The sequence below is a fragment of the Pogona vitticeps genome, chromosome 2 (genome assembly GCF_051106095.1).
Source record: "Pogona vitticeps strain Pit_001003342236 chromosome 2, PviZW2.1, whole genome shotgun sequence".
Taxonomy (NCBI): Eukaryota; Metazoa; Chordata; class Lepidosauria; order Squamata; family Agamidae; genus Pogona; species Pogona vitticeps.
In genome coordinates, this window is record NC_135784.1 from 174,542,856 (window position 1) to 174,565,486 (window position 22,631).

General features: G+C 44.6%; 1 protein-coding gene across 1 annotated transcript; it reads left to right on the forward strand.

Annotated features, from left to right (window-relative positions):
• The first annotated feature begins 3,823 nt into the window (after window positions 1–3,823).
• On the forward strand, window positions 3,824–11,227 carry LOC110081122 (lysozyme C, milk isozyme-like). The gene is made up of 4 exons (XM_020797571.3): window positions 3,824–3,997; window positions 4,777–4,938; window positions 5,957–6,035; window positions 10,834–11,227. Exons 1-4 carry the CDS (start codon window positions 3,859–3,861, stop codon window positions 10,898–10,900), a joined length of 447 nt encoding a protein of 148 aa, XP_020653230.3. The 5' UTR covers window positions 3,824–3,858; the 3' UTR covers window positions 10,901–11,227.
• The last annotated feature ends 11,404 nt before the right edge of the window (window positions 11,228–22,631 follow it).

Sequence of the window (22,631 nt, forward strand, 5' to 3'; positions counted from 1 at the left end):
GAGCTAACCAGGTTGAGTTTGTCAAGTTTAGCAAAACACAGACTTGGAAAAGTAATTCTGAGATCAGCTCTCCTGTAAGTTAAAGGCTCTCAGTTACCTAGCCAAGACGAAAAAAAATCGCCCATACTGTGCATTAGAACAGGAATAGCTTCTTCCGGGGTGACTCTATCTACCTTTCAGCTACTGTGAGGCTTGAACCTTATCTCACAGGGAACAGGAAAGCCTGGAAGGAAGGAGTAATAAAACAACATAGTCACTGATGAGACCCAGGACCTTGACCTCGGAAGACCTGGCTCCACTACACCACTGGGTAAAAAATATTCTGAAAAAGAAAAATTGTGGGATTTGGGGATACCTTTCCTTTGATGTAAACTACCTAGAAAATTGCCTAGCACTAATCGGACAGTAACCCATGTTTTATAAATAAACAACAAACAAACAAAATTTAGATGAATGTTTTTTCTAGAGGAAAGCAGTATGAAGGCTGAACTCCTGAATCAATCTGCAGCCTCTATACGAGTGCTGATTATGATTTCTAACATAATACAGGCTGTGAATCAAACTGCAGCAAAGCCAAATCCTTCCGATTCAGCTTCCCAGTGTAGTCACACCCTTACTGAAAAGACAATGCAACTTGGGAGACCTCTAAGGATTTGAAAGAAAGCAGTGAGGAGACAAGCATGAAAAGGTCAAGGTATTTAAACTATGCCGCCAGTAAGTATCAGCACCCACATGCTATCAGTGCGGGAAGGCACGTAAGCCAAGGCAAACCACACTTCAGCATGTTCTCTGCTTTCATTCGTTGGCTACTGGCAATGGAAAACTAATAGGATTGCTTAATCAAAAGAGAATTGCACAACTAAAGACACCTAAAGCACCAATCACAAAGGCCAGCCTTAACCAGTGGGTTGAATTCATCTGAGCAGCTTGGGAAACATTTCCATTCCAATAACTGTTTGACTTTTTCATTTACCAGCAGCAGATTGCCTCATCTGGGGGGGGGGGGGTTGGCCAGAAGAGGAACTGCTTTGTTTTGCCTGGCGTGCAGGACTGCTGATAACACAAAAAAGAAGAACCTGTGCTTATGTTTATTGTGAACATCTTTTGGGAAGGAGGGTTGAGCTTGCAGTGTCTCATCTGTCCTTTATGTTCTCTTTTTCTGACACTTATAACAACCCTTTCAGGTCTATTTGCATCAGGGCTGTGTAGGACAAGGGGAAAGAGCCACAGCAAGCCCTGGAAAACCACAACCTGCCCAACCTTCAGAATACCCACCCTTTCTTTCTCTCTATCAGAACACTGTGCAATTAAAATTACAGAAGAATATAATAGATAAGTAAAATTAAAACAAATCAAAATGTTAAAATAATTAAGACTATTTTTGACCAGAAGAGGGCTACTTCAATTGTGTTACCTGGGACATTTCCTAAACCTTCTTTTGTATGTCTGGTGGGACATAAATTGCATGAGCAAACGTTCATGGATTCTCTCTAGATTGAGAGAAGCACCACAAACACCAGCAGAACGTCAACAAAAAGAGGAAAGTTTGAAACTCAACAAAACTTGGCTCCCAGCTCTCAAAAATACAGCATGCAAAAGGTCAACAAACTCTACCCAGCCACAAGGACCAGGGATCACTACACACAAAAGACCAGTTAATGACACCCATCAATCACAGTGACAGATAATCTCTCTTCCTTATCACAATAATACACCCACAACAAGACACACTAATCACCCATCTACAGAAAAAACAAAAGCCTATCTCACAGCCATAAATACTCCACTCCCAAGCCAACTACACCAGAGCACAGAGTGCTGTCCTCTGAAGATGCTGGCCACAGAGACCGGTGAAAGGTTAGGAAGAACAACCTTCAGAACACGGCCAAAGAGCCCGAAAAACCCACAACAACCATTAGATCCCGGTCGTGGAAGCCTTTGCGAATACAAACCCATGTATGATTTTTCAGGATGCTCGTAATATAAGCCCTACCCCAAAAATAAGCCCCAGTTAAATGAAACCCCGCTCTCCACCATTGTGCAGCAACCAGAAGAAGATGACATGATTATATTTGAATAAATGTAGATTGTTGTACATGAAAAATATAAAACATCCCCTGAAAATAAGCCCTTATGCGTTTTTTGGAGCAAAAATAAGACAGGGAAACAAGGTAATAGCACTTTTCAAATGTTTGAAAGGCTGTCATACAGAGGAGGGGCAAGATCTGTTCTCGATCATCCCAGAGTGCAGGACACACCACAATGGGCTCAAGATAAAGAAATCCAGATTTCAGTTGAATATCAGGAGAAACGTCCTAACTGTTAGAGCAGTACAACCATGGAACCAGTTACCTCGGGAGTTGGTGGGTGCTCCAACACTGGAGGCATTCAAGAAAAACTTAGATAATCATCTGGCAGATATGCTTTGATTGTATTCCTGCACTGAGCAGGGGGTTGGACTTGATGGCCTTGTAGGCCCCTTCCAACTTCACTTTTCTATGATTCTATGAAAGTTTTGTTAGTGAGCCTAAAGCTCAACAAAGCATTAAGAGTCTAGGTGGCATAATCCCATACACTCAATACACACCGATCCACTCTCTGATGTGCACCAGGTGGCAATGCATGGTAGATAACGGGTCCTGCCCAGAATGGTAGCCCCTCAGCACCTGGACTGTAGGGTCATCTCACAAGGAAGGTTTCTTAGGTCCTCTCACACTTGGTCTTTCAAATTTTGTTGCTTTAGGGAGGACAGGGAGATGGTAAATGGTGTTGCTTCTCTGTCACTCTTGTCAGTGGAAATGGTGCCTTCTTTTGTCCACAGTTCAATTTCGTCTTCTCTTTTCCCATGTGTTGGCTAGTGATTCATTCTAGAAACACCACCCAGGTATGGTTATCTGGAAGCTGAGTCATGGCAACTGGACTTCTATCTTGTTAGGTTGAAATGTTTCGCTACTCATCCAAGTAGTTTCTTCAATTTTGATCAGTTCTCTCCTTTTTTGTGACCATATTTCCATTTATCTCTTTTATTTATTTCCTTCTTGCTCTGCTACCTTTGTGGAGACCTTTTCTGTGAGAAATGCCAAAAAGGCATCATGGGAGTTTCCAGAGAAAGCGTTCATTTAACTGGTGAGGTGAGACGTTTTCAAAGACATGCATTCACCAGAACACATGCCTGTAAGCAAAAGTCCAAGACAAAGAATACAGATAGATAAAATACATATAGAAGGTATGTGCAAAGGGTCATGAACGGTAATTTAAATTGACATTTCTTTGAAGAATTCTATATCTCAAAGGAAAACATCCTTTAGCATCTGCTTTTCTCTTCTAACTGATCTATTATTTCCTGTAGCCGATCTGGAAAGAAACTTTTTATTATTTTACTGTTTTATTGTTCTTTGATATAGTTTGTTTCAGCCCTATATGAGGTCTGAATGGTTCTAAGAAATGGCCAACTGGGACACTATATAGAAGTATATTTAGGCTACATAATGGCTGAATTCTAATGTATATGGTTCTTTCTTAAAGTCACAATGAGGAGGATCCCATCATCTTCCCCTCAGGGAAAGGAAACAAGACAGCTGACAGAGAAATTCTTATACAGCGGAAAGGGGCAACTGAAATTTGAGTAAGGGGAATTCCTAGTTTGGTTTTTCATGCCACATTCTTTGATGGTCCAAAGACGTTCAGAATGTTCTGCATCATCTGGTCATCAGTTCATCCAAAATTGCAACATCTCTATCATATACTATTTCACAATCAATATTCCCTTTGTCATCTAGCCAGAGGCAAATGTTTTGGGTTATAAAAGCCACTTTATCTTAAAGGAGTCCACACACTATCCTTCAGAGAACTGCAGCCATGAAAGGTCTTCTGGTCATCTCACTCCTCTACCTCCTTGTTGCAGTGAATGAAGCCAAAGTATTTGGGAGATGTGAGTTGGCTTCACTTCTGAAACGGAAGGGGATGAGTGGCTACCGTGGCTACAGCCTGGGCAACTGTGAGTTTGCTTTCCCCTTCTCTCCATCATTGTCACTTTTTACCTCCAGTTTTGCCATTTTCCCGCATCTCTATGATATTTGATCTTGTTCCTAAAATTGCCAATTTCCACATCCTGATAAAAGTCAAACCCAAGAAAGTTTTAACTTTGGATCTCTTGTAGTTTCTTTTAAGAGTACACCTGCAATGGAGGCTATGGAAATGACTAACCAGGGCTCGCTGTTGACCCTTGGGGCATTTTGTCACAAGTGGAAGGCATCTAATACTTGCGTAATTGACAATTGCAGAAAACAAGAATTTGAGTTATAGCCTTCCTAATGAAATTCACATAAGACAAGAAGGATGGGGGGCAGCTATTTTATAAAGAAGACTATCCTTTTTATTTCATATTTGAAGAAGAAAGTCAAGATTACATTTTAATTTTGTATTATTATTATTATTATTATTATTATTATTATTATTATTATTATTATTATTATTATTATTATTATTATTATTGTTATTATTATTATTATTATTATTATTATAAGCAGATCTCTGAAATCATCAGCATCAGAGCTACGAAAACCAGCAATATTAGGAACAGCATACATACTGTGCCAATATTTAACAGAGAGAGAGAGAGAGAGAGAGAGATCTTAACATATGTTGCTCAAGTTTTAAAGGTTGCTTTTAAATTTTTCACTGATAGAAAATGTTAACTTTCCCCCCTTATTTCCCCTGTGAAATATCACCACTGATATTTTAACTCCCTTTTTGGTTGTATTTCTTTTGTTCCAGGGATCTGCACGGCTTATTATGAGAGCAGATTCAACAGCAGGGCTGTGGGGCCACGAAACAGCGATGGCAGTCGGGACTATGGGATTTTTCAGATCAACAGCCGCTGGTGGTGTTCCAATGGACAAGGCAGAACAGCTAACGGATGCAGAAAGTCCTGCAGTGGTAGGCCTTTAACTTGTATGAAAACTATTAAAAGCAAGCAAAAGCCCTGTAAAACTTTCCAGATTTGCAGGGGGGGACAAGGGAGGATGATGTTTCTTCAAGAAGTGTCCCATTCTTCCCTTTCCTGTTCTCATCCTCCAGCTACCATCTTCAACATATCCTGCCCAATAGAAAATTAATTCCTACTGCTCTATTTGTTTGCTATTCTCTAAGCCAGTGGCTTCCCAATCTTGGGTCCCCAGATGTTTCTGGACTGCAATTCCAAGAATTGTTGTAGACATATGATTCAGGCAGGCTTTTTTCTCTGAGAAATAAAACTCCAAACTCCAATACTGTGTTTAAGTCCTGAAAACTAGTCCCCAAAAGAAAAAAGCAACCTAAATTCTAGCATATGGGAGGTGAGACTGGCATGAAACGCACAATCAGCCCCTTAGAATGTTCCTCTTCTATTTGTGTGTTATCAGCTGAAACATGGAGCAGAAGGACAATCACATCAGCATGCACACCCAGACATATGCACATATTCTTGTAGGTTCCTCATACAGCAGTTGTGTGACTACTTTCACAATCAGTATAATAACCAATGCACAACGGTGCACACAAAGGGGAGTCTGCTTGAGCAGGGGCAGCATTTAAACAACTGCCCTTCTGCCCAGCAGCCGTGGTGAAACTGCAGTACTGCAGCGAAGCCTCTCCTTAGGATTTGAGTTCGATCCTAAACGATTCATGGAGCTGGTTCAAGGTCAGCTTAGCCTTCCATCCTTCTGAATTTGGTAAACTGAATACCCAGTTTTCTGGGGGGTCAAAGTGTTCCTTGAGCAATTATGTGTTAACTGCCCAAAGAGTGCTCCAATCCTATGGGTAGGTGTGTAAGTTAAAACAACAAACAAATGTCTGTCTCTACCCTGGGACAGTCTACATGCTCCTGATGGAACTAGCTTTTTGTACACAATATTATTGGAAACATACTGGTTAATAATCCCGACTAACCTCCCTGATTTCTAACAAATCTTGACAGCTTTCATCAATGATAACATCACAGATGACATCCAATGTGCAAAAAGGATTGTCCGAGACCCCCAAAGGATGAATGCCTGGTAGGTCCAGCTTTAATTCTCTCTATGTAGAAGATCTGCAGTGGAAGGAATGGGGCTTTCGCTTGGCTTCACTCCTCTGCGTGTTGACTCAGAAGTAATCCCCACCAAATTCACCATAGACTACTCCCAGATGTGCCTTAAGCTTCCTTGTTCTCTGGTATTGTATCTGTATCTTACCCTCACCCTCTATGGGTAATTAGAGGAAATACAGTCATAGAGGAAAAAATATTAAGAGGCTCTTCTATGCTCCATGCCGTTCCTTCATCTTCTGTTGCAACTGGAACTTCTGTGGTGTGGAAAGTAATCTTACAGTAGAATCAAATTGGCCTACTTTCATCATAATTTACTATGTGAAAGTCAGCCAGTGAAAGATAACTCATTCAAACCCTGAACATAATTGTTAACTGCTCTTGAAGACACTGCCCACCTTAGGGTCAAATTCTAAGATTCATAAAAAAGTCACGATTAAGATGAGGTCGTGTCAAGGTTCGAGAGACACAAATCTAGAGAGACTCTCATAACTGAGAAATCAGGCTTGCAAAGAAAGCTCCCGAAAGAAAAAAAAACAGAGAGAAAAATACCTGCTGTGGCATGCTTTCAGCTCTTCAAGAACGTCCTCTTCTAATGATGGGTTGCCCTTAACACAGGTTGCAGAACTGAGCAGAATACTAGGATCCTAGCAGAAGAGTGTTGATGGGTTGATTTCTATGTTTCTGTGGAGTGAAATAAGTGGTGGTGGTGGTGCTTTGCCATAATGTGTGTTAGTCGTTTAGTCGTGTCCGACTCTTCGTGACCCCATGGACCAGAGCACGCCAGGCCCTCCTGTCTTCTACTGCCTCCCGGAGTTGTGTCAGGTTCATGTTGGTTGCTTCGCAGACACTGTCCAGCCATCTCATCCTCGGTCGTCCCCTTCTCCTCTTGCCATCACACCTTCCTAACATCAAGGTTTTTTCCAAGGACTCTTTTCTTCTCATGAGATGGCCAAAGTACTGGAACCTCAGCTTCAGGATCTGTCCTTCAAGTGAGCATTCAGGGTTGATTTCCTTTAGAACTGATAGGTTTGTTCTCCTTGCAGTCCAGGGAATTCTCAAGAGCCTCCTCCAGCACCACAATTCAAAGGCATCAATTCTTCGGCGGTCTGCTTTCTTTATGGTCCAGCTCTCACTTCCATACATCACGACAGGAAAAACCATAGCTTTGACTATTCGGACTTTTGTTGGCAAGGTGATGTCTCTGCTTTTCAAGATGCTGTCAAGATTTGTCATCGCTTTCCTCCCAAGAAGAAGGCGTCTTTTAATTTCAGGGCTGCTGTCTCCATCTGCAGTGATCATGGAGCCCAGGAAGATAAAATTTGACACTGCCTCCATATCTTCCCCTTCTATTTCCCAGGAGGTGATGGGACCAGTGGCCATGATCTTAGGTTTTTTGATGTTGAGTTTCAGACCGTTTTTTGCACTTTTCTCTTTCACTGTCATTACAAGGTTCTTTAATTCCTCCTCACTTTCTGCCATCAGAGTGGTATCATCTGCATATCGGAGGTTGTTGATATTTCTTCCTGCAATCTTAATTCCAGCTTGGGATTCCTCCAGTCCAGCCTTCCGCATGATGTATTCTGCATATAAGTTAAATAAGCTGGGGGACAATATACAGCCTTGCCGTACTCCTTTCCCAATTTTGAACCACTCAGTTGTTCCATGACCAGTTCTAACTGTTGCTTCCTGTCCCACATATAGGTTTCTCAGGAGACAGATAAAGTGGTCAGGCACTCCCATTTCTTTAAGAACTTGCCATAGTTTGCTGTGGTCCACACAGTCAAAGGCTTTCGCATAGTCAATGAAGCAGAAGTAGATATTTTTCTGGAACTCTCTGGCTTTCTCCATAATCCAGCGCAAGTTAGCAATTTGGTCTCGAGTTCCTCTGCCTCTTCGGAATCCAGCTTGTACTTCTGGCAGTTCTCGGTCCACATACTGCTGAAGCCTACCTTGTAGGATTTTGACCATAACCTTGCTAGCGTGCGAAATGAGTGCAATTGTACGGTAGTTGGAACATTCTTTGGCACTGCCTTTCTTTGGGATTGGGATGTAGACTGATCTTTTCCAATCCTCTGGCCACTGTTGAGTTTTCCAAACTTGCTGGCATATTGAATGTAGCACCTTAACAGCATCATCTTTCAAGATTTTAAATAGTTCAACTGGAATGCCATCACCTCCACTGGCCTTGTTGTTAGCCAGGCTTTCTAAGGCCCACTTGACTTCGCTCTCCAGGATGTCTGGCTCAAGGTCAGCAACTACATTGTCTGGGTTGTCCGGGATATCCAAATCTTTCTGATATAATTCCTCTGTGTATTCTTGCCACCTCTTCTTGACGTCTTCTGCTTCTGTTAGGTCCCTCCCATTTTTGTCTTTTATCATGTTCATCTTTGCGCAAAATGTTCCTCTAATATGTCCAATTTTCCTGAACAGATCTCTGGTCTTTCCTTTTCTGTTATCTTCCTCTATTTTTTTGCATTGTTCATTTAAGAAGGCCCTCTTGTCTCTCCTTGCTATTCTTTGGAAGTCTGCATTCAAGTTTCTGTAACTTTCCCTATCTCCCTTGCATTTTGCTTCCCTTCTCCTCTCTGCTATTTCTAAGGCCTCGTTGGACAGCCACTTTGCTTTCTTGCATTTCCTTTTCTTTGGGATGGTTTTCGTTGCTGCCTCCTGGACAATGTTACGAGCCTCTATCCAAAGTTCTTCAGACACTCTGTCCACCAAATCTAGTTCCTTAAATCTGTTCTTTACTTCCACTGTGTATTCATAAGGGATTTGGTTTAGATTATACCTGAGTGGCCCAGTGGTTTTTCCTAATCTCTTCAGTCTAAGCTTGAATTTTGCTATGAGAAGCTGATGATCAGAACCGCAGTCAGCTCCAGGTCTTGTTTTTGCTGACTGTATAGAGCTTCTCCATCTTTGGCTGCAGAGAATATAATCAATCTGATTTCGATATTGCCCATCTGGTGATTTCCATGTATAGAGTCGCCTCTTGTGTTGTTGGAAAAGAGTGTTTGTGATGACCAGCTTATTCTCTTGACAGAACTCTATTAGCCTTTGTCCTGCTTCGTTCTGAACTCCAAGGCCAAACTTCCCTGTTGTTCCTTTTATCTCTTGGCTTCCTACTTTAGCATTCCAGTCCCCTAGAATGAGAAGAACATCTTTCTTTGGTGTCAGTTCTAGAAGGTGTTGTAAATCTTCATAGAATTGTTCAATTTCAGTCTCCTCAGCAATGCTGGTTGGTGCATAAACTTGGATTATTGTGATGTTGAATGGTCTGCCTTGGATTCGTATTGACATCATTCTATCATTTTTGAGATTGTATCCCATTACAGCTTTTCCCACTCTTTTGTTGACTATGAGGGCTACTCCATTCCTTCTACGGGATTCTTGCCCACAATAGTAGATATGATAATCATCTGAGCTGAATTCGCCCATTCCTGTCCATTTTAGTTCACTGATGCCCAGGATGTCGATGTTTATTCTTGCCATCTCCTGTTTGACCACCTCCAGCTTCCCAACATTCATAGATCTTACATTCCAGGTTCCTATGCAGTATTTTTCTTTGCAGCATTGGATTTTCCTTTCACTTCCAGGCACGTCCACAGCTGAGCGTCCTTTCGGCTTTGGCCCAGCCACTTCATTAGCTCTGGAGCTACTTGTACTTGTCCTCCACTCTTCCTCAGTAGCATGTTGGACGCCTTCCGACCTGAGGGGCCCATCTTCCAGCGTCATATCTTTTAGCCTTTTGTTTCTGATCATGGGGCGTTCTTGGCAAAGATACTGGAGTGGCTTGCCATTTCCTACTCCAGGTGGATTGCGTTTAGTCGGAACTCTCCACTATGTCCTGTCCGTCTTGGGTGTCCCTGCACGGCATAGCCCATAGCTTCTCTGAGTTACTCAAGCCCCTTCGCCACGACAAGGCAGCAATCCATGAAAGAGGCTTTGCCATAAAGCAACCTCCAATTAATGAAACCTCGGAATGTCTATCCACTGCACCATGACCATCTCTGCTAAATGCTGCTTATGCCGATATGAGCCCTACTTTCCTTTCCCTGGTGTATTCTAAGGGGATGGAAGCTTGGCAGAGAAGGTGGAAACGTTATTGAAGTTATAGGAAAATCTTCATTTCTCACTGCCAGCTGGCCATTTCTAAGCCATGACCCAGTTAGCTCCTGGCAGTGCTAAACAAAAGTACTTTGCTTACTCTTCCATCGTAGCGCAAAGGGGGAGGAAGGTGGGAGCCAGGTAAAAGCCATGTGGAGAAGCTGCCCCTGGTCCTTTTGAACAGGGAACCTATGATGTTCTGCTTATTGTATCAGGCTCAATGAGGACTGTTGGTGAGGGAATCTGACCCTTACCTCATTTTAGTTCCCAACCCCTCTCTTAATGGATGCAGACATCTTAGGAACTCAGAGGTGTTCCACCTGGTGGTTATGAAAGAGATTCCCCTCTACTAGCATCCGTTTGGGTTTGGCTTCACCCAGTTTCAATTCTGACATGGAAGGCACCGTCAGACCATAGGTTTTGCAAGGCTTGTAGCCTCCTGAGAATAGTACAGCCTGCTTTATTAAAACAAATCCTCTGTCATTTTAAAATGTGAGTGAACTATTGAGACATTAAATGCCAGGTAATGAGAAAAGGGTGGACTATCTGGGGAACCTGAAACTATTCTCTTTTGTAAATCTCTGTACTTCTGTTGTGTAGCCAAAAGGAATTTAAACCAGAAATCCAACTCTGCAATAATATGTTCTCATTTTGACTTTCAGGGTAGCATGGGTGAAGCATTGCAAGGGAAAAGATCTCTCAAGGTGGACTCGTGGTTGCAAACTCTGAATCTGATGGTCCTGCGTATAATCCAACATTTCTCTTGACTCTCCTGTAGGGATCAGGATAGTTTTCCCTTTATGAGCAGCTTTCAGCTGAGTTATTTTTTTTTCTCTTCATGTATTTGCATAGTGCACCCCATGTGGTGGGCAAAATGGTCTACTCCTCATATGATTGTGTGGGTAAAAAGATAGGCAATGATCTTGATTGAGGTTCTCTGTTTCTTTGCTGACAAATATTCAATAAACTGGGCACAAACAAACCTCATTTTCTGTTTAATGGGTGAATGGGAGAGGAGCGAAGCAAATAATAAGAGAATACAGTATTGCATCAAGCCTTGATTTCCTCTCCTGCTCCTCTGCACCTTTAACATGGCCATTCTACACCATCCTGCCTGGCCACTGGCCTCCAGAAATGAAAGGGGACTGGCTGGTCTCTAAGAGCTGCATTCCGTCTTTAGAGCAATATTGACAACAGGTCCTGTGCATGGATGGCAAAACTGAAAACATCAACTGATAGAAAGACCAAATGAAGAAGGACAGAGAGAATGAATGAACAAAATAGTGAATGAATTCAGGGGGTTCATCCTTGTGACACCCGTGACCCGGGTAGAGAGGTGATGCTAGGAGTGCCGTCTCGCCCCAAAGCCTCCGTGGGCACGCAGACAGCTCCCAAACCATTCCCACCCCGGATGTTACACCAGTCCGTGGACACAGGAGATTTAGAGAAGGGAGTGAAGGGGTTAAGTATATCTACCCAGACTCCTCGGGTCTGGGCAGGGAGGGGGACGAAGGACCCTGAGGAGGGAGCAGCAGGGGAAGTCAGTTACCGACCGTTAGGGGAGGAGAGTGGATGGGAGTGGGTATCCATCCAAGACCCCTGGTCAGGTAAATGGGAACAAGTCTGCCTGACGAAACAGGAGGCAGAAGAGAGGAGGAGGAATGAGGCTAGAGTCCGGCCCTCTTATTGGGGAGAAAGAGAGACCCGAGAGTGGCGTAGGAAATTAGTGGAGGAGAAGAAAAGGGTAGAGAGAGAGAAGGAGGAGAAGACCAGATGGCATCTGGAGGAGTTGAAGAGACTGGGTTATCGCCAGGACCTTGGGAACAACCCGGGGCAGAGACCTCCATACCCTGGGGATACGCAGGGTTCGAGGAGACGACCCCTCTACTAACAACTGACAGAGAAGACTTCGATCCCGAAGAACCCTCACGGGTTCAGGCTGGTCCATGGGCGTCGAAGTCAAGTAACCCGTTCGACGAAGATTGGGTGCCCCTGTATGAACCGTTACTTCAACAGGAGAAGTTTGTCCCCAAGTTGATTGACGTTTCCATCCCGTTGCCCCAGTTAAATAAAGAAGACAAATGGTTCAGTTCAAATGTGTCTACAGCTTTATTTGGGACGGGGGAGGTGAAGAATAGCGGACCCTCACATATTGGCGCCCAGAACGCGGGGCCTCCCCCGCAACCTACAGACGCGGAAAAATGGATGCAACGGATAACGGAAGGGCAAGAGGTCCTGTTAAAACAGCTAGCCGACCAGCAACGGATGATAATTGAACAGCTGAGACCCCCTCAGTTAAATCAGACCCCAGAGAGCCCGGGACAGAAACAACCCATCGCAACACGACCCCCCATTAAGTTACAGAAAATGGGCCCTCAAGACGATCCTGCAGCATTCTTACACACATTTGAGAGGATTGCCACCTCAGCGCAGTGGCCGAAAGATCAATGGGCACTCATATTAACCCCGTATCTCACAGGGTTACCTCAAGAAATCGTCGATACCCTGGACCCAGAAGAAGCGGGGGAATACGACATAGTGAGGACGGCCATTTTGAACACTCTCAACTTAAATGAAGAAGCCTACCGGAGAAAGTTTAGAGGGCTAAAGCTGAAACCCGGGTTACACCCCAGAACACTAGCACAGAAATTAAGGGTCAATGCCACGAGGTGGATTCAACCAAAGGGGAAGACAGCAGAACAGGTCTTAGAAATAGTTGTCATGGAGCAGCTAATTTCAACGCTAAACAGCGGGGCCCGTAACTGGGTCATTAAGAATAAACCTTCTAGCCTAGAGGGCGCTGTAACGCTGTTAGAAGACTACCTAGAGGCTGAGGACACGTGGCAAATGCGAACTGCGTCACAAGGAGACGGAGCTAAACCGCGAGAGAAAATGGCGGAACCAAGCGGGCAAGCGGACACAAGAGGAGCCGGACAGACGGGGGCCAAAAAGAACAGACCGGACCGGATCGAGTACGCGAATCCAGTGGGAACACGGGTACCTAGGCCGACCGTCACGAGTGATCCAGCAGCCTCAAAACAGGCGGCGACCTGGAACCTGGGTAAAGACAAAATGACCGCTTGTTTTTCCTGTGGCCAGTTCGGCCATATCCGGAAGTACTGCCCAGTGACTGAGTGTGCTTGGGCAGAAGCGTACACCGGCGCCTCCAAGGTGGGTGAAGAGAACCACCCGGGGTGGGTAGTGGAAGCGAAGGTCAATGGCCACGTTAAACAGGCCTTGGTGGATACGGGTTGCAGTAAGACCCTAGTGAAAGAGCTAGAGGGCGAACTGTTGCCAGAGATTACCGTCATTCGATGTATTCATGGGGATACCAAAGAATACGCTACCACAAAGGCTGAGGTGGAGGTGGACGGTTTGAAAAGAAACATGGAAGTGGGGATAGTCCCCGGGATGACCCGTGAAATGCTGTTAGGGAGAGACTGGCCGGGACTGAGTACTTTGACTTCAAAGCCTGGGGAAGTTGGCTGGGCACAAGAAGAAAATGAGGCCAGAGAGTTAGAAGTCATGAATTTGTCTAGAGAACAGATAAGAAACCTTCAACAAGACGATGCAGGACTTTCCAACTGCATGCAACGAGCCCTGGAGGAGGGGACTACCCCAGAGGGGGGAAAAGGATTTGAAATGAGGGGAGGCTTGCTATATCACATTGACAAGGCGTCCAGCGATGATGAGGCTCAACTGGTAATCCCAGAGGGCTTAAGATTCTGGGTGATGCATTGGGCTCACGATTTACCAGTGGCAGGGCATTTGGCTACCCAGAAGACATTGGACAGAGTGAAACAACGCTTCTTTTGGCCGGGGATGGCTCACGATGTGGAGGAGTTTTGCCGGTCCTGTAACAATTGCCAAATGACGCAGCCCAAGGCAGGACCAGGGGCAGAATTAGTCCCTATGCCCCTGGTAGACCGGCCCTTTGACAGAATCGCCTTAGATATCGTGGGACCCCTCAATAAGTCGACGGGGGGACACCAATATATATTGGTAGTGATTGATTATGCGACCCGATACCCCGAGGCGGTGGCCCTAAGGTCTACAACAGCTAAAGTGTTGGCAAAAGAGTTGTTAGAGCTATTCTCCAGAGTCGGCTTCCCAAAGGAGGTGCTAACAGATCAAGGCTCCAATTTTATGAGCCTAACCTTTAAACAGATGTGGCAATTACTAGGGGTCAAGCCTCTAAAAACATCTGTCTATCACCCTCAGGCTAATGGCCTAGTAGAAAGGTTTAACCGGACCCTTAAAGGAATGCTTAGGAAATTGTCCTTGGAGAAACCCAAATTGTGGCACACTTTTTTAGCCCCCTTGATGTTTGCTATTCGGGAAGCCCCTCAGGCTTCTACGGGGTTTTCCCCTTTTGAGCTGTTATACGGACGGAGGCCCCGGGGCATTCTTGATCTAATTAGGGAAAGATGGGAAGAAGGAGAGGATCATTCAAAGGGGGTGCTGCAGCAGATAGCAGAGATGAGGAACCAGCTGCAGGTGGCCTGGGAGATGGCCAAAGAGAATTTGGGCCAAGCCCAGGCCAGGCAAAAGGCCTCTTACCACAAAAGAGTAAGGCCTCGAAGTTTTGAACCCCAACAAAAGGTGTTGGTGTTATTGCCTACAGACACCTCCAAATTTTTAGCTAAATGGCACGGCCCTTACACAGTGTTAAGAAAGATAAATGAGGTAGACTATGAAGTAGAAACCCCCGACCGAAGGAAGAAGACCCAAGTGTTCCACGTAAACCTATTGAAAGAATGGGTTGACCGGGAAGCATTGTTCGGGTCTGAGGTGGACGACGAATTAGGGCCAGATAGAGAGGAGATCACCTCAGGCGGTGATGTGGTTATAGGAGACATGTTGTCAGGGGAACAAAAACATCAAGCTTTACACCTAAAGGAAGATTTTCCCCGGGTCTTCTCCACCACGCCGGGTTGTACACAATTGGTGGAGCATAATATTGAGACCCTCCCAGGGGAGGTAGTAAGGATTAGCGGGAGATCATGGCCCAGACATGTAACAGGAGTAATTAATGACGAAGTAGAAGAAATGCTAAAGTTGGGGGTGATTGAGCCCTCCAATGGGCCTTGGAGGAGCTTCCCCGTGATGGTACCCAAACCTGACGGGTCCTTGAGGTTTTGTATCGATTTTCGTAAAGTTAATGCCATATCCAGGTTCGATGCTTACCCCATGCCTAAGGTGGGAGACCTATTGGATAGGTTAGGGGGAGCCAAATACCTGAGCTCAATCGACCTAACGAAAGGTTACTGGCAAATTCCGTTACGCCCCCAAGATAAGGAGAAAACGGCGTTCTGTACCCCTAAAGGGTTATTCCAATTTAAAAAGATGCCGTTTGGGCTCCATGGCGCAGCGGCCACCTTTCAACGCTTAATGGACCGGGTTTTAGAACCCCTACAAGATTGTGCCGCTGCCTATATCGACGACATTATTATTTTCAGTAACTCGTGGGAAGAACATCTAACCCATTTAAGAAGAGTGTTGGAGAGGTTACAGGAAGCAGGGTTGACCGTCAACCCCAAAAAGTGTAAGATTGGGTTACCCAAGGTAGAGTACCTGGGTTACAAAGTAGGACAAGGAGAAATACAACCCCAGGAAGAGAAGGTAACCAAAATTTCTAGGTGGTACAGGCCCAGGACCAAGAAGGAGGTCCAGCAGTTTTTAGGCCTAGTAGGATATTACAGGCAGTTCGTGCCTAACTTTGCCTCGATAGCTGCCCCACTTACTGATTTGACAAGAAAAAGAGCCCCGGTAAAAGTAGTGTGGGGTCCTTCCCAAGAAAAAGCATTCCTTACCCTGAAAGAGATCATATGCGAGTTACCAGTGAGGTTTGCACCTGATTTTGATATACCCTTCACCCTCTTCACAGATGCTTCTGACCGAGGCATAGGAGCGGTCCTATCTCAGGTTAAAGAAGGGGTAGAATACCCGGTGTTGTATTTAAGCCGGAAGTTGTCACCCCGGGAACAAAAATACGCTGTCATTGAGAGAGAAGCTCTAGCCATTAAGTGGGCTACTCATAGCCTTAAATACTATTTATTAGGAGCGCCCTTTGACCTGGTCACAGACCATGCCCCGCTACAGTGGTTAGAGAGAATGAAAGAAACCAATCCGCGTCTAACCAGATGGTACCTAGCATTGCAGCCGTTCTCTTTCCGAGTGAAGTACAGAAAAGGCAAAGAGCATACTAATGTCGATTATTTTTCTCGGCAGGGTCCGTGGGCGCGAAGCGCGGAAGAGCGAGCGGCACTCTCGGAGGGGGGGATGTGTGACACCCGTGACCCGGGTAGAGAGGTGATGCTAGGAGTGCCGTCTCGCCCCAAAGCCTCCGTGGGCACGCAGACAGCTCCCAAACCATTCCCACCCCGGATGTTACACCAGTCCGTGGACACAGGAGATTTAGAGAAGGGAGTGAAGGGGTTAAGTATATCTACCCAGACTCCTCGGGTCTGGGCAGGGAGGGGGACGAAGGACCCTGAGGAGGGAGCAGCAGGGGAAGTCAGTTACCGACCGTTAGGGGAGGAGAGTGGATGGGAGTGGGTATCCATCCAAGACCCCTGGTCAGGTAAATGGGAACAAGTCTGCCTGACGAAACAGGAGGCAGAAGAGAGGAGGAGGAATGAGGCTAGAGTCCGGCCCTCTTATTGGGGAGAAAGAGAGACCCGAGAGTGGCGTAGGAAATTAGTGGAGGAGAAGAAAAGGGTAGAGAGAGAGAAGGAGGAGAAGACCAGATGGCATCTGGAGGAGTTGAAGAGACTGGGTTATCGCCAGGACCTTGGGAACAACCCGGGGCAGAGACCTCCATACCCTGGGGATACGCAGGGTTCGAGGAGACGACCCCTCTACTAACAACTGACAGAGAAGACTTCGATCCCGAAGAACCCTCACGGGTTCAGGCTGGTCCATGGGCGTCGAAGTCAAGTAACCCGTTCGACGAAGATTGGGTGCCCCTGTATGAACCGTTACTTCAACAGGAGAAGTTTGTCCCCAAGTTGATTGACGTTTCCATCCCGTTGCCCCAGTTAAATAAAGAAGACAAATGGTTCAGTTCAAATGTGTCTACAGCTTTATTTGGGACGGGGGAGGTGAAGAATAGCGGACCCTCACAATCCTATACATGAGCCTCTCAAAAATGGAGATTCCATGTCTTGCATTAGAGGTGCACAGGAGGACACTACTGATACTGAGAGATCAGCCAAAACAGTCTTGTTACATACATGAGTACATACAGAAGGAGTGCATACAAAAATCCTTGCATCCAAAGAAAATGAATGCCACCTGTGTATATCAGGAGGAACACCTACCGAAATGCATGCATGGGAAGAAATGGGTACAAAAATGTCTGACAATTTTTACGCTGTTTTTTTCTTTTTTATATAGAGTATATATATACCATATATAATTTCTACCACAAAGAAAGGTCAGGAAAAGTGTACATTTTAAGTCCAACTTTGCAATGAGTCCTGTGACTCGAATCTCCCTCCCTGCTGCAGCTTGATTCAGGAAGTGAGGTGCCAAGCATATTAGGTGATTAGATATAACCCATCCCAGTCCATGAGCCACCCCTCGATTTCATCTCAAAAATTTAGCAGGCGATGCTAGCGGAACCCAATGCATCCTCCATCTCTCCTTTCCAGTTCTTCAGCAGCCTAGCCTGGGAGCTGGAAACCTTGCTATCTAGTGGGCAGCATTGTCAGAAGATGCTGGGAAATCACGGTGAGGACTGGATTGGTGACAGCTTCTGTGCCCTGATTCTTTCTGTCCCCCATGACTGGCATGTTCTGCCCAACCCATCCTAAATAAGCCAGACCTCAAAGCCCTCTTTATTGGGATTTTTTTTAATGAAAGTGACTTAAAATAGGGATATAGGCAAACGTGTCTAATTACACTAAATGAAAACTAATGTTTTTAATGGCAAAAGAATAAGTTCCAATTGTTCCATGTTTCTGACCTGTTGCAAACTCTTGCCAAATGCTGTGTGGGCTACAGAAATGGTAAGTAGGGTATCTTTGGCAAGTTTGCCACTGGCTTGTGTATGTCTTAAACCCTAGAAAAGCAAAGGCAGCCATCCCCTCTTCTGTGCCCATGTGACTGATGGGCTGGCAACATGCACCACAGAAATAAAGTAGGACTCCCTTATCTGCAAGATCAGTATCCACAGTCTGAAAGTATTAAAACATATTAAAAGAAAAGTCCTAGAAATATATATTTCTAAGGATGAAATTACCCAAACCAGAGACCTTGCTATGTGTAGCATGCACTAGCGAAATATTTTTCTACAATGTCCTTACCAGAACTGGCCACTAGACCATGCTAAATATAGCATTCACTATTAAAATAACGTTTGCTATAATCCACATTTTTCAGCATCTGCAGCTTGACTTGGAACCAGTGGGGTCCAACTTTATTAAGAAATGCTGATTGGAAACCTACTACAACCACACAGCATAAATAGAAAATGATGCAATGTGTGTGTCTGTGTGTGATCACACCTGGGTTGCTTATGAAGGCACACAACAGCCAGCCAGAATTCTGGACATTTTAGAATAGTAAAATATGACTAGTCCAATATATCATTAAATCAATCAACTATAAACAAATGCTGTGAGTAACTATAATTACTATGCAGCAGAAAAAGCAGTAGCAAATTGATTATTGTTGTTGTTATAGTTCTAATTATCTAGAGGGCACCTAATTGGACATGCCTTCTCCCGTGACCCGGGAGACTCTCCCAAAATGAAAGAAGTTAAACACGTTCTTGGAAAAGACCTTGATGTTAGGAAAGTGCGACTGCAAGAGGAGAAGGGGACGACAGAGGATGAGATGCCTGGACAGTGTCTGCAAAGCAACCAACATGAAATTGACAGACCTCCGGGAGGCAGTGGAGGATAGGAGGGCCTGGCGTGCTCTAGTCCATGGGGTCACGAAGAGTCGGACACGACTAAACGACAACGAAACACGCCTATCTTTTCTGCACACTAGTTGAAAAGTATCTTTTTTTTACTGTTATGTGCAGAATTTTGACACAGAAAGGCAATTGCTTCTTTTGCTGTGGTGTCAGGTTTTTTTTAAAGAGTTTCTTCCTGCATGAGGGCAGAGGTAATTTCACAGCATCCCTTGCCAAAAGCAGCAGTGGGATCACGCAGAACAAGAAAACTCACCTGATTTTAGAAAGGTGCATTGAAGAACAGCACCCCTTCCCTATCCACTGGGGATTTTATACTGAAGGAACCCAAGGGTGCAATTGTGCATGAAAGGTTGGTGAATGGAAGACTTAGTATTTTAATTAATTTATTTAAAATCTTTCTACCCCGCTTTTCTTCTTATAAGAAAGAGCCAAAATGGCTAACATCATTCAAAGGCAATATTTAAAGCTCAAACAAGAAGAATACAAATACTAAAAAGGATCAAATAAATGTCACAGTAAAATATGGTAAACAGAAGCAACATCAAAATACATTCAAAGCAGTAAGGCACAAGACTCTATTTAAGAACCCCATTTAGGTAGCCAATAATTAAGGGAACACTTGCTTGGAGAGAAAGGGCTTCGCGTGCTTGTGGAAAGACAGCAAAAATGGGGCCAGCCTAGCTTCCTGTGGGAGGGAGTTCCAGAGTCTCAGAGCAGCTACAGAGATGGCCCTCTCCCGTGTCCCCACCATCTTGACTCTGGAGATAAGTGTCAAGGCTCCAGCAACAAAGAGGGTCATAAATTCTCTGCTTGTTATCTTGTTCATCAATAAAGCTAATTTCTGATCTCTACATCTACATTTATAGTTCTACAATTATTGGCTTCCTGGCAAAAAAATGGGAATGCAGAGCAAACATTTTGAGGGTGGTTTGAAAATCAAAAGGGAGATAAGAGAACAAAGGCAAGGGTCAGGGAGAACAACAGGTGTGATCTATGCAGAGGTAGTAAGGTGGCTGGAAATTGATAAAGATAACAGGCTGCTACAGTTGTTAGATGTTCCCTTCCGGGAAATGTCAGGAGCAGCACCTGTTACAAATGACTGGCAACAGCTACTGTGCAGCTCAAAAATATTTGCAAATGCCAACAGTGTTGTTCTGCTAAAAGACCTCCCATCTCTTCTGACCGCTTAGCCTTCATTGTTAAAAGATAAGGCTGAACCAAGCTGGTGGAGATGTGCCATCACTTGGAATTAGAAAGGGGGGATTTTTCCAGCATCTGTATCTGCCAGCTGTACTTGCCCTTTCCAGAATGATATCATTCTCTCCCTTTGGTATTTTATTGATTAAACAGCACAGTATTCACTCTGTCTCTCTGCTTTTAATCTGGGTTGGTCACAATGAGCTTGGTAGGGCAAGGTGACCACGGATGTGGAGAAGTGGGGAGGGGGGAACCCCATCACACCACAGCAGGACGAGGTACCCCTGCTCTGTAGATCATAGGTTACTTGGAGAGGGAGGGGTTGCAGGCGAATGGACAGATGGGAATAGCTGTTGTGATGGAAGAGGATAAGAATATAAGAAACACCATTCTAGTTAAGCCCAAACCTAACATTCTGTTGCCACCGTGGCCAACCAGTTGCCAATGGTGAACCCACTAGCCAGTCATGAGAGCAATAGTACCCTCTGGTTTGTACTTGCCAGCAACGGATGCAGAGGGAATCCAGGCAGTGCTAAACAAGGCTGGTATTTTCTGGTTCCATTAGCCATGTCCTGGCTTCCTGGCCTGACATACGTTTAAGTAGTGAGGCTGACTCCTTTAGGAGCACCCAGAATAAGTCTCAGAATTGAGAATTGAAGAAATGCAAGCAGAGAACCCAAAGAGCTTCCCTGCAAAGGTCACCTGTGACAAAAGCAAAACTACCTCTTGAGGAAGGAGGAGAAGAAGAAAAAGTATGTATCAGTTTTACACCTTGTTCTTCTGTGGCTCTTGAAGGTTTCCTGTATCCCATCTGTTAGGAGAAGCTATAAAAACAAATACCCAGATACTCAAAGCCATCAGGCTGTTCAACCAAAAGGCCATCTATCTTCCAACTGCTCATTACACGGCAGATGAGGACCAGCACTTTAGATTTTCCATAATTAATAATAGCTGGATGGTTTCTATAATAATCCTCAGGACCAGCTAGCAATCTTTTTAGTTCCAGTCTGGACTGAAACTATATGACTGTGTCATCAGCATGAAAAAGTATAGAAAACTTTGCCCACACCAGCTTTAGGGGATTGATAGATATTAAATAATTAAGGGTTAACATACAAAGGCTGCACTTCAAGGACTGCCTTTATGCTAGCCTGTAGACAATTTATGTTGGTTAATCATTTAATGCAAGGGACGTGGTGGCACTGTGGGCTAAACCTCGGAAGCCTTTGTGTGCTGCAGGGTCAGAAGACCAGCAGTCGTAAGGTCGGGAGTGAGCTCCCGTCACTTTGTTCCAGCTCCTTGCCAACCTAGCAGTTCAAAAGCATACAAATGCAAGTAGATGAATAGGTACCACCTCGGTGGGAAGGTAAACAGCGTTCCATGTATAGCCGCGCTGGCCACGTGGCCACGGAAACCGTCTTCGGACAAACATTGGCTCTACAGCTTGGAAACAGGGATGAGCACCGCCCCCTAGAGTCGAACGCGACTGACTAAAATGTCAAGGGGAACCTTTACCTTTTTAATCATTTTATTTATCACCAGAGGGATTATGTAACCAACACTTGGAATGTTCATTTCCTCTCTTAATAACGCTATTTTCACTTCAACAGCTGATTAATTCACCTATTTCCCACATCATCATCATCATCATCATCATCATCATCATCATCATCATCATCATCATTTATTATCATTGTAAGTATATACACAGTATACCCATACAACGAAATTCACATCCACCACCATAACTACATACACTGTGTATATAAACATGTCATTAAATACAACATCTCATGGCCAGAATCCTATTGATGACTGATACTTCCAGAGGGGAAATCATGTAAATCAGTGTGGAAATGAAAGGAACCAAAGGCCAATTATTTAACAATTACTGTATGTGCCAGCAAGATTCCAAGTTACAATTACGCTTCCAGAATTTTTTGAGGTCTAAAGTAGGCAGAAGTGGTAAACCATTCCATCCTTCTGGAATCACCATGCAGTCTACCCAAGGCTGTCCAGGTGGCAAGGAATGTGGCACCATAATTCACACCCATTACAAGTAATCTCAGCCAGGCTGCTTCCTAGGAAGCACAGAGCAGGATCCAAACACACAGCTCCTTAATCTGCAGCCAGATGTTCCAATCTACTGCACAGTAGTAGTTCTCATTGCTTCTTTATGGGCACTGGGACCTGCCTCTACCTTTAAGGAGACATTTTTGCATATGCTTAGACATATTTGTGAGTTCCACAAAGATATGGCTGACACATCAAATAAGAAGGAAGCCAAAGTCACCCCCACAGACTCACTGTGATTAAAGAAACAGGCAGGAAAAGGCA

What these genes read in the sequence shown, in the direction of transcription:
- LOC110081122 (XM_020797571.3), top strand. Translation starts at nt 3,859, where the DNA reads ATGAAAGGTCTTCTGGTCATCTCACTCCTCTACCTCCTTGTTGCAGTG. An exon ending in TGGCTACAGCCTGGGCAACT is followed by an intron (nt 3,998 to 4,776) that starts GTGAGTTTGCTT and finishes CTTTTGTTCCAG; the next exon opens with GGATCTGCACGGCTTATTAT. An exon ending in ATGCAGAAAGTCCTGCAGTG is followed by an intron (nt 4,939 to 5,956) that starts GTAGGCCTTTAA and finishes AAATCTTGACAG; the next exon opens with CTTTCATCAATGATAACATC.